The sequence below is a fragment of the Spizellomyces punctatus genome (assembly GCF_000182565.1).
Source record: "Spizellomyces punctatus DAOM BR117 chromosome Unknown supercont1.2, whole genome shotgun sequence".
Classification (NCBI taxonomy): domain Eukaryota; kingdom Fungi; phylum Chytridiomycota; class Chytridiomycetes; order Spizellomycetales; family Spizellomycetaceae; genus Spizellomyces; species Spizellomyces punctatus.
Genome location: NW_015971538.1, coordinates 250951 through 264273, shown reverse-complemented (window position 1 = coordinate 264273; position 13323 = coordinate 250951). Strand labels below are relative to the sequence as shown.

The window sequence follows — 13323 nt, the reverse complement described above, 5'->3', positions numbered from 1 at the left end:
AGTTGGGGTCGCCAGCAGTTTGGGCTCGCACGGCCGTGCATGAATTGCTTTCTTCATTGTTGCCATTCACTGTTAAAACGTATTGCTACCTGAGAGAAGCTTGTCTCTTGTACTAGTAGACGGCGTAGACTGTCATGGAGGTCTCAAACGCCAATAACGTTAAGATCTACTCGGTCACCAGTGCGGGTCGTAGTGCTATCCCTGACTGGCTAGCAAGGAAAAACGCAAAGAGCTTGAAGAAAGACCAAGGTTAATACCCGATTGAGGCACTGGGATGGTTGTGTTGGTATCTATGAAGCTTTAGTGCTGATTCCATTGGTTTCATTGCAGAATGGCGACGACGTATCGAACTTATTCAGGACTTCGAATTCCCTGAGGCGTCTCTTCGAATAAAACCCACTCGCGATGGAAACTACATTCTCGCAACAGGTGTTTACCAGCCCCAGTTGAGAGTCTACGAACTTGCCCAGAAGTCTATGAAACTCGACCGACATCAGGACTGCGAGAATGTCCAATTCGAGATTCTTTCAGATGACTGGACAAAGACGGTCATGTTGCAAGCTGACCGAACCATAGAGCTTCATTCACAATTCGGAATGCATTACAAAACACGGGTACCAAAGTTTGGACGAGACCTCGCCTATCATTTCCCAACCTGTGATTTGATGGTGGGAGGAGCGAGCAATGAGATCTGGCGACTGAACCTCGAGCAAGGCCGGTTTCTGAATGCCCTTGCGACGGAATGTCCTGCTGTCAATGTGATGCACATCAATCCGGCACATCAATTGTTTGGATTTGGTGGGGAGGATGGCCGGTTAGAATTTTGGGATCCGCGTGAGCGTCGAAGAATTGGGGCCTTGGACATCGGTACGGCGGTTGTAAAGTCTGTAGGAGCTGGAGTGCTGGAAGCTTTCCCGGAGATATCAGCGCTGAAGTTTGGAGATGACGGTCTGACGTTAGCTGTTGGTACCGCAACCGGCCAGGTTCTCGTATACGATTTGCGTTCCGCATCCCCCATGGTTTTTAAAGACCACCAATACGGCTTTCCCATCAAATCACTAGCTATGCACTCGACCGGCAATGTAGTATCGGCGGACACCAAAATTATCAAGATCTGGAACAAGGACACGGGTAAGGCATTCACGTCCGTAGAACCCCCGAACGATATCAACGACGTCTGTGTATGGGACAACTCTGGGTTGATTATGGTAGCAAACGAGGGGGTGCAAATTCAGACGTTTTACATACCCCAATTGGGCCCTGCCCCCAAATGGTGTACATATCTGGACAATCTCACAGAGGAGATGGAAGAGAACCCGGCGACAACTATCTACGACGACTATAAATTCGTCACTCGCAAAGAGCTCTCCAACCTCGGACTGGATCACCTTATTGGGACAAATGTTCTCAAAGCCTACATGCACGGATTCTTCCTCGATCTCCGACTGTACGAAAAGGCAAAGGCTATCGCGAATCCCTTTGAGTACGAGGAATACAAGCGCCGTATGGTACAGGAGCGCATCGAGAAGCAGCGCGCGAGCCGAATTTCGGCGGTTAAGAAGTTGCCCAAAATCAACAGGTCTATGGCCGTCAAACTCATGGACGGGGAACCAGGCGATGACATGGATTCAGATGAGGAAAGGAAAAAGAAGAAGAAGCGGAAGAAGGAGATTGTTCGCACAGGGGCATCAGCAGAGAACCCATTGGGCGACTCCCGTTTCGCTGATATGTTCAAGGATGAGGATTTCCAGATTGATGAAACAAGTCATGAATATAAATTGCATCATCCGTCTGAGTCACGTATGGCTGCAGCAAAGCAGGCATTCGAGAAGGTGGATGATCAGGATGTGGGTGACGAATACAGTGAATCGGATCCGGAAGGTAATGCAAGCAGTGACTTGGATGAGTTTGACGACGATAGCGACTCGGATGATTCAGGTAAGATCCATCATGCACATCGAACAATTCTATCAAACTCACCATATATGCTGGACCACCAGAGGACGACCAAATCCGATTTACTAGACACAGAAAACCTAAAGCTGGGGACACCAAGTCCAAGTCATTGAGCTTTTATGAACTCAAAGAAGGCCACGCGGCATCCCTCAACAATGCAGACGCAACACGAAAAGCATCCTCTGTTATACAAGCTAAAAAGCAGTCATTTGAGGAGAGGCTAAGGACAACAGGGGACGTCAGTAGGGATAAGGTTGAGCGGACCCGATCAGGGAACTTGTCTATCACGTTCAAGCCGGGAGGAAAGGGCGAGGTATGTCGCTGCTTCTGTGGCCGTCAGGGAAGCTTCACCAAGTTTACTCACTACCCTTCGTTAGCAGACCGATGATCACTCGGATGACGCCGCTCCACGCCGGGAAAAGCGTAGTGTCAAAGAATTGGGATTACCTGGCGATCGAACGAGTGGGCGAGGTGGGCGAGGTGGGAGAGGCGGGCGAGGAGGGAGTGGAGGAGCACGAGGCAGAGGGGGAGGACGAGGGCGGGGAAGGGGAGGGCGAGGTGGGCGAGGCGGACGGGGACGATAGAATTTCATCCGATTTCGGATATGCGCGGCAACAAGCGTACACACAGTTAGCAATTCTCCTGTATTTATTTTTTAGATAATTGCATATTTTATTTCAAGGCTTGCCGGCCTGTCTACCCTTTGGGTGAATTGCTGGTTGGATGCTTGAGTTCTTTATAGATGTGAAGGAGTGCTATGCTATTTCACACATGCATATCTCTTCGGATGGGCAAAGTATAAAGTATGCCACCTCTCACTTGCCACCCATCAACATTTTCCTAAAATCGTCTTGAGATTTGCTTGTACCACGGGACGCGGTCCCATCATTCGCAGTATCTCCAGAAGATGTTTCCGCTTGGGCAGGAGCGTGGGCTCTCCCAAGCTTCCGGTGAGGGGCCCGACTGCCTCTGCCCGCGGCACGGGGCAGGAAGCTAGTAACAGGTCTGCGGAAACAATGTGTAATTAGATTCCTGCATCCATTTGGCAGTAAGTGCACTGGTATCTCACTTGAAAGGGGCCTGGATGTCGTCATGAGCATTCCCTTTGGCATGTCCTTCTTGGTTGTGCCAGCCTCCACCGCGCCCCCAACCGCCTCCACCACCTCTACCACCTCGTCCAGCACCACGCCCGCCCCTCCCCCCACGTCCTGCACGCTCGCCATGGAAACCTCGCCTTGAAATCATCGTATTAGTTCCCACATCTGTAACTGATTGAGGAAAGTGACTTACCGCGCATCTTGCCGTTCCTTCCGCATATTTGGATCGGGGATGGTAACTACAATTACACGACCTTCTACGGTTGTCCCATTCAAGGATAATGCACTTTTTGCTGCGCGCTGAGGCAAATCAGGTGTCAGATCCCAGACGTCGGTTGTGCCAAGCATGTAAAGCATCATTCAACTAACCTCATCGTCGAACTCAATAAAGGCAATACCTCGTTGGGTTCCATCATTGAAGGTAGGAAGTCGGACGTCTTTGACGGCGCCAAACTGATCGCCATTGTATTCCAACATGAGCGATTGAACGTTTTCAGCACAATCTCTGAGCACACTATAGCTCTCACCTTATTGAACATCATCTCTACATCCTCCTTTTGAATGTCTCGAGGAAGATTTGTCACATAAAGTTCCTTTTCATCGGCTACCTTAAGCCTTAATACCAGTTAGCGTTCGTCTTCGGTACAAAAGTGCATTATCAATAGCGTACTTGGTTTTGGTGGGATCCGATATGGCAACACCAATTTTTTTGTCGCTACCTGGGACAAGTTGTTTCTGATCCAGTTCGAGACTACGTTGAGCTGATTCCTACAAACATTGTTAATCCAAAAGATATATCAATCCTAAGCAACTAAAAGAATTACCGCATCGCGGAACTCGATGTAGGCAAATGCAATTGTTTTTCGTTGGACCAGACGAACTTCTCTCAACGGTCCGTACTAATATCAATGGTCAATGCTTCCTCGCTGTTAAACTTACTCTCTGATAGATCGTTTTACCTTTTCAAAAGCGACTCGCAAAACTTTCTTTTCAACATTTACCGGCAAATTCGACACATAGATCTTATTGATCTCCTTTGCGTCGGCAAAGTGCCAAATGCTTTCCGCCGGCCGGCATCGGACAACTTTGATTTGGGAGTCATTAAGATCTGTGCCGTTCAGCGCAGCACCTTTCCGTACTTCAACCTTGAGTCCTTGATGTTAGGATTTCGGAAGTTATCAGAGAAGTCTGTTATTCCTACCGCTTTTGAAAATTCGACATATGCTTCAAGCTCCCCGGTTTCTTCATTGGGTTTTAAGATCAAGTCCACCACTTTTCCACACTACGATCCACAGTCAACAAGTGTCTACATCTACAAACAGCCGTTGTAGAGTGGTCCTTACCTGTGCAAACAAGTTCTGCAGGTCTAGCTCAGTAGTCCGTGGCGAGAGATTGGTCACGTACAGAATACTGCCAGCAAGTTTACTGTTGCAAGATAGATAAGTCCATACATCCGCTGTTCTTAACAGTGCAAATTCTTACTTGTCGATAACATGAAAGTCGTAGTAGTTTGCCTTCTCCGCCTGCTCTGCTAAATCCCATCGTGGTATTAGAATGCGATCGCCAAGCTGCGGTGCTTTCGGACTTGCCAAGTACCTTTTGGGCGTTTCGCGTCGGGCTCGTCTTTGCCATCGGCTCCCTCCTCCCGCGGGCGCTTCCTATCCGGCAACTGAAGATAGCATCGAATGGATGAGTCTTTGATTAAACGAGATCATCCAGAACCTGTCCGTGTTACCTGTCCAGGATCGTATTGAATATCGGTCAACTTTGCAGCTTCCTATTGAGCATTCCCCTAGGTAAGTGAACGTGTAATCATTTTTGCATATTGCTGCGAGCCTCCACGCACCTCCGCACGCCTCTTTTCCACAATTTTAATTTGTTTGCTAATAATTCCGGCTGCCTCGTAGTACATTTCCATCGTTCCTTCTTCTTGCTCAAAGGTAAGCCACGCCTCGAAAATGCGCTCTGGCCAGTCCGTTCTGCGGAGAGTTGCATTTTTATAGACAGCGCGACAATATGTTGCAGTCCCGTGGTACCTATGCAAGGATCGTAAGGCTCACTGCACCGAGTGCCATTGGTCTTTGCTGTCTTTACCGCTCAAATTCTGCATATTCCAACCAAATGTCGCTTTGACCGCCGTTCTTACACACGTCAGCATAAGTAGAACGCGCGGACTGGATATCCTTCAGCTTATGGGTCTACCAAAACCGGGTAAATATAAATAATATGATATAAATATCGCCCTAAATCGTCCATAACGTACCAAAAATCGCAGCAGGCCACGTTCTAAGCGCAGATAGGGGTCGCCAGTTGGAAAGGCTAGTCAGGAAAGGATAAGTGATTGCAGCACAGTCAGGATGAGAACAATGACGCACTTTCACGAATGTAGGCAATATTGTCCTTATACCGGGTGATTATTTCGCCAGCTTCGCCAGGGGTGGGTGTACCTATGAACAGTTTAAGAGATGATATTTTCAAGTAAACATAATATTATCTTTACCTGCACTCCAGTCGATCTGACGCACAAGGTATTCTCCGAATGCTTTCATTAGCTTTACCACCTCCTCCAGGTTGGACGTAGGAGAAATAAACGATAGCCCGCGCGTGTAAGCAGCTAAGAGGTCAGCGAAATTAGTCACTATTCTTGTATAGAAGACTGTTGACAATATACCGTACCTTCAATGTCGCCCTTCGTTCGGCCAAACCGTTCCTGTTTAGTGTATTAATGTCTGATAGGAATTGATCTCCATGGGCCACATCTGCCTCACCATGATTCTGAAATAGTGACACCATAAATCTGCCGCCCAATTACAGTTCCGCACAGAGCGCTCGGCAAGAGGTATCAACACGACCCCGATTTGGAACATATTTGACTGCATTCCGTTTAGGGAGGGTAAATGAATACATGCTTGAACGTTTTCGGGTAGCATACCATATCTATTATATAGGCGTCCCAGAGTGTCGGGTTGAGGCAATGGACGCTGATCGCACGCTCATAAAGCGTACGGATGCGAAACTTATCGCCACCTTTAGGTCGCGAGGTTTCGAAAGTCACATAAGCGAGGAATTCAGCAAGACCTTGACCGGAATCCACCTGTTTAGGTTTGGTCAGGTCACTTTGTAATGGTGCAGTACGTAGCGTCAGCAGACGTAAACCTACCAGAGCCTTTTCATACGGCTCGCGCAGCTCCACCTCAACTCGCGTTTTCGCAACCGAAGCGTTCGCGCTCGTCAGATGCTTTTCGTACTGCTCACTATCGTATTTACTTTCAAAACCTGAGTAGTCGCTGAAAGTTTCTTCCAATTCTATGGTAGCGGTCATAAAGGCACTTCAATTCATGCTCAGTCCAATTTTCTGGTCCAAATCCCAACTGCCAGGAGTACTTACGAGCGTGCGGGATCCTCAACCGTTTGAGGTACATATCGCGTACACGTTTAACTTGGAGTTCACTAATGACAGCGGGTTGTCAGATCATCACCAGACTGATAGCATATGTAGTAGACACAGCCTTGGTATAACTTACTCGGGTGACCGCTAAAATTTAATCATCACACAAACAGAAATAGAATATCTTCAGTCTATTTCCACATCAAGACCACATAGTAGTGACGTTACTTACATCGAGCAACGCTGTTTCAAAGTCCCGGTATGCATTCCATACTGTTGCTCCCTAGAAATGCACATTTAAAACAATCGCACCAACCAGGCAATAAGCCTTGGTCAAACCAACCTGACTGAAGTGCAGCTCTGTCGCTTTGATCGCCTGCTCGCAAAACCCCCGCACCGTTTCCAAATCCATCCAGCTCTCATCTTCATCCTCATCCAAAGATATTTCATACTCGTGAAAAAGGAATGTGATGAATGCATGCCAGATTTTAATAGCTGCACGTAGAACGTGTTAGGTGTGCATCGCAACGCGTACGCCAAATATGGTTCTTACAGAGATAGTCTTTGGTGGCCCTATCATACAGATCCACAATGGCCTGTTTCTCTTCCAAAGTCGCGGCGAGTCGAGCTTCATCCTGAACCCACTCTAACCATAGATCTGTAAAATGCCGACAACGTGAACGGATATTCAAATATGAGCGCAATCAACCAGATCTCTTGACCTTCCGACAAGGGAAAGACGTCCGCCATAGCATTCCTCGCAGCCCTTAGGGCGTCAAAATCGGAGGCTTGGCGAAGGGCCGTTATGTACCCAATATGCGCACCGTAATCGTAGGGATGGTCTTCCACCTTGTGGCCAAAATGCAGTCTTGAACATCTCCCTTGTGATAGGCTAATAAAAGATATTCAACGCTAGGCACACCTGCTTCTTCGCGGTCTGCAATTCGTCGGTGGACGGGCCGGTACCCATTCCATCGGTAAGATCTACATCGTCCACGTCTTCTTCTGAGCTAGAATCCGTGTCTGTATCAGCTTCTTCTGATATGACCATAGCATCTTCCGTCTTTTCGTCTCTCTCCATGCTTGTGTCCTTCGTGGGAAATTTCGAAGGATGGACTTCTGCGAGCTTGAGAGTAAACTCACAGTGATGACAGGGTACATTCCTTCCGGTTCGATGCCCAAGTTGGAGCTGACGTAAACATTCAACAACACCGAAAGTTACCAACAACCACAAGCATCTAGAGACGACGGGAGAATCTCAATGTAAAAGTATGGCATTGCAATGGCCAGAAAACGTTTGTTGACCTAATGAGCATTCTGTCCAATGCACGGAATATTAAAGTGAAGAAATGTCCATTGGATCGTTCTTTCATCAACCGTTGCAATCTCTGATACGTCGGAACAAAAAGAGTGTGAACATCAATGAACCTAGATTCATATAAACCGATCATTGTGGTTGCGCAGTTCCTCCATTGCCGTGTTGACCGAAATTGGAGCATACTCCGGCAAGGCCAGTTGGCGATCCCCGTAGATCTAGGGGAAACATGCTGGCTGCAGTTTGTCCATGGATCTGATAAACTCAGAGCATGCGCACAATCTGACTACTACTAAATCTCCTTTAAAGAATCGCATACGACACATCTAGTTCGTTGAAAAACAAAACCGTTTGTTTATTCACGTGACCTTACGGTTGGCCTTCAAATCGGGCGCGTCGTTCAGAGCCCACGCTGGTCCCCGGCGAGTGTCGTTGTCAACGCAGTTGGTTCGTTCAGCTGTTTCAGTTGCATTTCTCCCAGTCTTGCTATCAAAGAGCGCAGCAGAATGGACCAGGTGGCAAAGGCGGATATCATTGAAGTTTTCAAAAAGCTAAAGTCGAAGCGAGAAAACAAGGTAGGAGGGATCGCACAGCTGAGACACTTTCACTTTTGATTCTCACGACCGTGCTAACTTGCAGGTGTGCTTTGACTGCAATGCCAAAAACCCGACGTGGTCAACTGTCACGTTCGGCGTGTACCTTTGTCTGGACTGCTCAGCTGTCCACCGCAACATGGGCGTGCACGTTACCTTTGTCCGCTCCACGCTTCTCGACTCTTGGACGTTGGACCAACTGCGGACCATGAAAGTAGGCGGAAACGCTAATGCCACAGAGTTTTTCAGGCAACACGGTGGTCTCAACTTTTCAGATGTGAAAGCCAAGTACACATCCAAAGCAGCATCCGTGTACAAAGACAGGTTGAAGAAGTTAATTGAAGAAGACGCAAGAAAGTACCCAAATCGTATTGTAGTGGATGGTGCTGTTGAGGGAGAAGTGGATACTGGGTCGCGGAGGGCAAGCGATGATTTTTTCTCGGGGTGGGACGTTTCTGCTCAACAGCGGCCACCACAGCCAGTCGCAGCTGCACCGCAAACGGTTGCAGCTCCAACGCCACAGCCGGCGCCTACACCCGCATCGATTACGACAACCGCAGCTCCGCGGCCCGCTCCTGCTACAATAAGCGTCGAAACAGCAGCACTTGCCTCGCTCTCGAAACCGGATGATATCAAGTCACCCACCGCCACAACCCTTCCGGGGCGTGCAACCTCTGGTGCAAACATCCTGAAGCCCACCAAGAAGGGTCTCGGTGCCAAAAAGGCTACGAAGATCATTAATTTTGAGGAAGCCGAGCGCCAAGCGAGGGAGGAAGAAGAAAGACGAAAGACCGAACAGGAAGCGGAGCGCAAACGCCTGGCGGAAGAGGAACGACAGCGGTTATCTCAACCCATTGTTCCAGTTGCCACCAGTTCATATCAAAGCGCAGCAAAGCCCAAGATATCAGCGGAAGATGCTGCCATGATGGAACGACTGGGAATGGGAATGGGCAAACTCGGGTTTGGAGCTACTGGCGGGTTTGGTTCTACCGGTGGCAATGCTAGTGGTTCCACAGGGGGTATGAAAATGGGAAGTTCGACGTCGTCCGCTTCATCTTCATCCTACGGTGGTGATGATGGAGATGCACAGAAGCGCTTTGCAAACGCGAAGGCCATTTCTAGTGACCAATACTTCGGACGTGGGAACTTTGATGAAGCCGCAAGGTAGGAGCATTTGAACGTGCTACTCTGCGACTCTCTACAAAGCTGACGCATTGACTGTTATCTTATTCACACAGTAAAGAAGCCCGCGCACGACTTCAACAATTCCAAGGGCGGAGCGGGTTTGGCTCTGCGGAGTACTATGGTCGAGACGAATCCGGGCCCTCGTCAGTCCGTGATGCCAACGATCCAATGGCGATGTTGGGTGATTCAGCTAGAGATTTCGCTCAAAAATTTGTCGGACAGGCGGCAGACGATATCACGGCATTGAAAAGGATGGTGGCGATGGGTGGCAGCAAACTTGGAGATATGTTGCAGGATATGTCGGTACGTTAAACTTTTCTTTTCACCTGGTTTATGTCGCATCCTTGTGGGGGTTTTGATTTCTTATTTATGTGGGTTGTAGTCGCGGTACTGATTTCCAATGTTTGTCTCTGTGGTGCGTATCAGTCGCGCTACAATTATTAGGTACCGCGTTTAGAGGTGTCAGACAGCTTGAAGCGAAGCTGGACCGTGATGAGCAAGGTCTTTCATCTCTTTCATATTTACAACAAAAATATACAATATCCTGTACAACGGGTGGCAGGTGGATCACAGGACACTGTCGCTTTCCAATCTAATCCTTGCCTTATTCAATTCCCACCTAAAGCTTTTTACATCCGCCGCCACCTTATTCAATTCGTCCGCATCCCAGAACCTCCTGTGTTGACGTATTCTCTCCACCATAGCCTGTTTCGTTGCTGCCCCACCATGCGTCGATTCAAGTTTGTCGTGCTTCTTAAGAATTTTGGCTATTGCAAGGCGATTGAGGGGTAGGAAGTTTGCTTGCATTCTCGTGATCGTGGTCAGAAGGTTGTGAAGGTGGTGAGAGATTAGGGACGGTGGTGGGGAAGGAGCCGTATCTTGATGGTGAGCGTGATGCGGTCGATGATGCGTCTGTATGCCATGATACATAAGTCAACACGCTCCAAATGAACTGACGCTTCGAACTACACCACAAAAATAGGGACATACCGCCCAAAACCAGTTTGCCATCACTTCTTGGCACTGCTTCTGAACCTTCTCTAATATGACCAAGTAGAACCATTCCACCTTATCCACCTCCTGTTCTAATTGGTTAAAGAACTCGTCTTGAATAGCCTTGTGTGTGAATCGGGTCGCTGGGGGTAGTGAATCCAAGATGGGAAAGGTTTGAGAGTGTGTCTTATGTCTGAATAGAAGATTGAGTTGAAAGCTTGGTGAAAAGGTGCGATGCAGACTCGGGACCTTACTCTTTTTCGAGTCGCTTTAGAACCTTTTTGAGTTCCTTGTAGTCCGTATAGTATTGCAACCACGGCGTGTGTCGCTTCTCTTGCAAGTGTTGAGCAAACTTCATTATGGCAAAGGATCAGTCGTGAAGGTCGAAAATGAAAAGAAGAAACTTCCCTAATTCGTTATCAAAACGATCTTTTGCATGTGCGTGATGACGTGACTTATGCCTCCGGGGGCTCCGATGAAGATCAAAGATCTGCAGTGAGACCACCTTTAGGAATTTGGGATTTGGTATTCTTTTTACAGACATGATCTTTCAAGAATCTCTCCCACATTCCACCCCACCAAGATTCACCTACAGGTCTCCACAGACATGGCTGGCCCTTGTTGTATTCACCTGCGTCTGGCTCCTCGTCGCCAAGAAATGGTCGTATTTTCCAATTGGTCGAACAGCAGCTTCATTGCTGGGAGCGAGCTTGGTCGTCTTGGGTGGAGTCCTGACGCCTCAGGAAGCTTTTCAGAGTGTCAGTGGTAATACCATATTGTTGTTGGTGGGGCTAATGGTTGTGTTGGCCAAGTTGGAGGAAAAGGTAAGCATAACGATCTCTAGCCATCTGATGCGTATTTTACAAGATGGCTAACTCGTCGCATGTACAGGGACTCATGACGGTCTTCAAAAGACTGTTGCTGTGGGGTGGACCTTCACCGATATCACTACTCGTTCGCGTATCTTTTCTTTCCGCCGGATTGGGCGCAATAGTGATGAACGATGGTAAATATCGCGCCAAGATGATAGATCTACCGTGATCGGCATTCACTCATCCTTTTACAGGCGCTGCCATATTCCTCAGCAACGTTATAACAACAATCTGCGAACAGGGGGATCTGCCGGTCGAGCCCTACGCGCTCGCACTGGCCACGTCTGCCAACTTTGGTTCGGCAGCCACAATCATTGGCAACCCGAAAAACATGATTGTCCACGACGCGATGCCCAGCATTGATTTCTTGGCCTTCCTGGTCAAAATGGGTCCTGTCTCTTTGACTGCGACCGGCATTAACACTCTGTGCATTGTTGGGTTTTATTGGCGCCAGCTAAAAGATAAACGCATCAAGCGGTTAAAAGTCTTGACGAATGACGAAATGAATGGGCTCACGTTGGATGGAGAGGGCGATGAAGAAGATTGGGATGACGCTGAAGGAAGTCCTACTTCCACCATATTCAGCGACGATGCGACGAGTCGTGCTAGTTGGAGTGGTGAGGAGTTTAATGATGAGTCTGTGAGTGAGAGCGACTCTGATCTCGAGGGTGCTATCCGAGAACCACTCTTGAAAGGTGGTGACAAGGGAAAGCGCCCTCGGCACGTTTCTGTTAACGTTGACGTGCATAATGGATGGATCCCAGCAAAGAATGTAGAGGCTGCAGTGGATTCGTTCAGCCTTGTAGACGAAGGCGTACCATCGCCCGTCCATATCTCAAAGGATGATCCCATAGATGCAGTCTCAGCTCTAACTTCCAACGGCCTGCATCACCGGAAACCCTGGCTGGAAAAACCTTCTGATCATCCGTCAACCAGTGGCCCAGCGGTTCAACTACCTCTTCCGACTCTGCTTCCTCCACCTTCGTATATATTCCGACACCGAACGCCCCTCAACCTCGCCCGTTTGGCCCAGGAGCTCCCCACCACCGTCCCCTATCCAACTACCCCAGCAGGTCTCCTCCGCTACCACCTCCATCTAACACTCCGCACCGTTCTCCATTCGCCATACCTGATCAAAGTCATGTACGCCTTGGTTATATTGGCCATGTACGCCGCCTTCTTTTCCCACAGGTTTAATCTGGGCTTTACGGCTGTAGCAAGTGCTAAGACGCTTTTGGCGCTGGACTCAATACTAGTCAGGTTCAAAAAAGCTCCACCCGAAACACGGGACATTGCCGTCCCTTCTCCTAGTTTCCGTCCACTGCAGACGTACGATGACCCAACAGCGACGTTATCAGAATCGGTCAACTGGCCGCTCCTTTGCTATTTATTCGGCATGTTCATAATCCTCGAAGCCGTACGAAAAACGCCTTTCCCAAACGATGTGTGGAATCTTTTTGAACCCGCGCTGTTGAACAGAAGTTACGCCGAATCGGTATTCATATTTTCTATCGTGACGGTGTTCATATGTCTTATTTTCACGTCCATTCCGTCTGTTCTTCTGCTTGCCCCTCATATTCGCCAGTTGGCCGCCAAAGACCCGCGATGGGGCACAGTGGGATGGTTTTTGTTGAGTTGGAACGTGACTGCCTGTGGGAATTTGACGCCTTTCGGGAGTGTGGCCGGGTTAATTGTTAGCGAAGTATGTAGGGGAAAAGTTGGGGAGAGGTGGGTGGGGGACGTGCGGGTTTGGATGAGGTTTGCTGCGTGGGCGACAGTGATTTGCTTGTTGGTTGGTGTCGGTGTTGTGGCGGGGTTCGCGTGAGTTTTGGGGGGGATAATAGATCGAAATGTGACATTGGATGCATACATACTGTACAGACATTTAAACCTACGTGAAAGTTGCGAGTCCGTCCGCAACCGA

At 48.7% G+C, this 13323-nt stretch overlaps 5 protein-coding genes across 5 annotated transcripts; 3 read left to right on the top strand and 2 right to left on the bottom strand.

Moving 5' to 3' along the window:
* Nucleotides 1–25: 25 nt before the first annotated feature.
* SPPG_00966 (ribosome biosynthesis protein ENP2) lies at nt 26–2638 on the top strand. The gene is made up of 4 exons (XM_016749292.1): nt 26–249; nt 331–1938; nt 2001–2269; nt 2337–2638. Exons 1-4 carry the CDS (start codon nt 135–137, stop codon nt 2538–2540), a joined length of 2196 nt encoding a protein of 731 aa, XP_016611521.1. The 5' UTR covers nt 26–134; the 3' UTR covers nt 2541–2638.
* SPPG_00965 (uncharacterized protein) lies at nt 2582–7547 on the bottom strand. The gene is made up of 29 exons (XM_016749291.1): nt 7364–7547; nt 7164–7290; nt 6995–7099; nt 6785–6936; nt 6674–6724; nt 6578–6588; nt 6442–6503; nt 6214–6359; nt 5986–6147; nt 5822–5926; nt 5730–5763; nt 5554–5667; nt 5429–5500; nt 5317–5372; nt 5148–5251; nt 4900–5089; nt 4789–4830; nt 4650–4722; nt 4536–4584; nt 4397–4478; nt 4255–4335; nt 4013–4198; nt 3878–3952; nt 3724–3821; nt 3581–3668; nt 3423–3506; nt 3247–3353; nt 3026–3190; nt 2582–2961 (listed from the first exon to the last, which is right to left on the bottom strand). The coding sequence occupies exons 1-29, from the start codon at nt 7520–7522 to the stop codon at nt 2772–2774; spliced, it is 2970 nt and encodes a 989-aa protein (XP_016611520.1). The 5' UTR covers nt 7523–7547; the 3' UTR covers nt 2582–2771.
* A 632-nt stretch (nt 7548–8179) lies between these two features.
* SPPG_00964 (ADP-ribosylation factor GTPase-activating protein) lies at nt 8180–10409 on the top strand. Its single transcript, XM_016749290.1, has 4 exons — nt 8180–8331; nt 8396–9513; nt 9588–9837; nt 9917–10409. Exons 1-4 carry the CDS (start codon nt 8263–8265, stop codon nt 9926–9928), a joined length of 1449 nt encoding a protein of 482 aa, XP_016611519.1. The 5' UTR covers nt 8180–8262; the 3' UTR covers nt 9929–10409.
* Nucleotides 10022–10953, bottom strand: SPPG_00963 (uncharacterized protein). The gene is made up of 3 exons (XM_016749289.1): nt 10782–10953; nt 10525–10720; nt 10022–10446 (listed from the first exon to the last, which is right to left on the bottom strand). The coding sequence occupies exons 1-3, from the start codon at nt 10883–10885 to the stop codon at nt 10102–10104; spliced, it is 645 nt and encodes a 214-aa protein (XP_016611518.1). The 5' UTR covers nt 10886–10953; the 3' UTR covers nt 10022–10101.
* An 80-nt stretch (nt 10954–11033) lies between these two features.
* Nucleotides 11034–13224, top strand: SPPG_00962 (uncharacterized protein; the record flags this gene model as incomplete). The annotated part of the gene is made up of 3 exons (XM_016749288.1): nt 11034–11351; nt 11419–11533; nt 11594–13224. The coding sequence occupies exons 1-3, from the start codon at nt 11070–11072 to the stop codon at nt 13222–13224; spliced, it is 2028 nt and encodes a 675-aa protein (XP_016611517.1). The 5' UTR covers nt 11034–11069.
* Between the last annotated feature and the right edge of the window lie 99 nt (nt 13225–13323).

What these genes read in the sequence shown, in the direction of transcription:
- SPPG_00963 (XM_016749289.1), bottom strand. Translation starts at nt 10,885, where the DNA reads ATGAAGTTTGCTCAACACTTGCAAGAGAAGCGACACACGCCGTGGTTG. An exon ending in CTAAAGCGACTCGAAAAAGA is followed by an intron (nt 10,721 to 10,781) that starts GTAAGGTCCCGA and finishes TCTTCTATTCAG; the next exon opens with ACATAAGACACACTCTCAAA. An exon ending in TGGCAAACTGGTTTTGGGCG is followed by an intron (nt 10,447 to 10,524) that starts GTATGTCCCTAT and finishes CATGGCATACAG; the next exon opens with ACGCATCATCGACCGCATCA.
- SPPG_00965 (XM_016749291.1), bottom strand. Translation starts at nt 7,522, where the DNA reads ATGGAGAGAGACGAAAAGACGGAAGATGCTATGGTCATATCAGAAGAA. An exon ending in ACGCCTATATAATAGATATG is followed by an intron (nt 5,927 to 5,985) that starts GTATGCTACCCG and finishes AACGGAATGCAG; the next exon opens with TCAAATATGTTCCAAATCGG. An exon ending in TATTGCCTACATTCGTGAAA is followed by an intron (nt 5,373 to 5,428) that starts GTGCGTCATTGT and finishes TTTCCTGACTAG; the next exon opens with CCTTTCCAACTGGCGACCCC.
- SPPG_00966 (XM_016749292.1), top strand. Translation starts at nt 135, where the DNA reads ATGGAGGTCTCAAACGCCAATAACGTTAAGATCTACTCGGTCACCAGT. An exon ending in TAGCGACTCGGATGATTCAG is followed by an intron (nt 1,939 to 2,000) that starts GTAAGATCCATC and finishes CTGGACCACCAG; the next exon opens with AGGACGACCAAATCCGATTT. An exon ending in AGCCGGGAGGAAAGGGCGAG is followed by an intron (nt 2,270 to 2,336) that starts GTATGTCGCTGC and finishes CTTCGTTAGCAG; the next exon opens with ACCGATGATCACTCGGATGA.
- SPPG_00964 (XM_016749290.1), top strand. Translation starts at nt 8,263, where the DNA reads ATGGACCAGGTGGCAAAGGCGGATATCATTGAAGTTTTCAAAAAGCTA. An exon ending in AGTCGAAGCGAGAAAACAAG is followed by an intron (nt 8,332 to 8,395) that starts GTAGGAGGGATC and finishes GCTAACTTGCAG; the next exon opens with GTGTGCTTTGACTGCAATGC. An exon ending in AACTTTGATGAAGCCGCAAG is followed by an intron (nt 9,514 to 9,587) that starts GTAGGAGCATTT and finishes TTATTCACACAG; the next exon opens with TAAAGAAGCCCGCGCACGAC.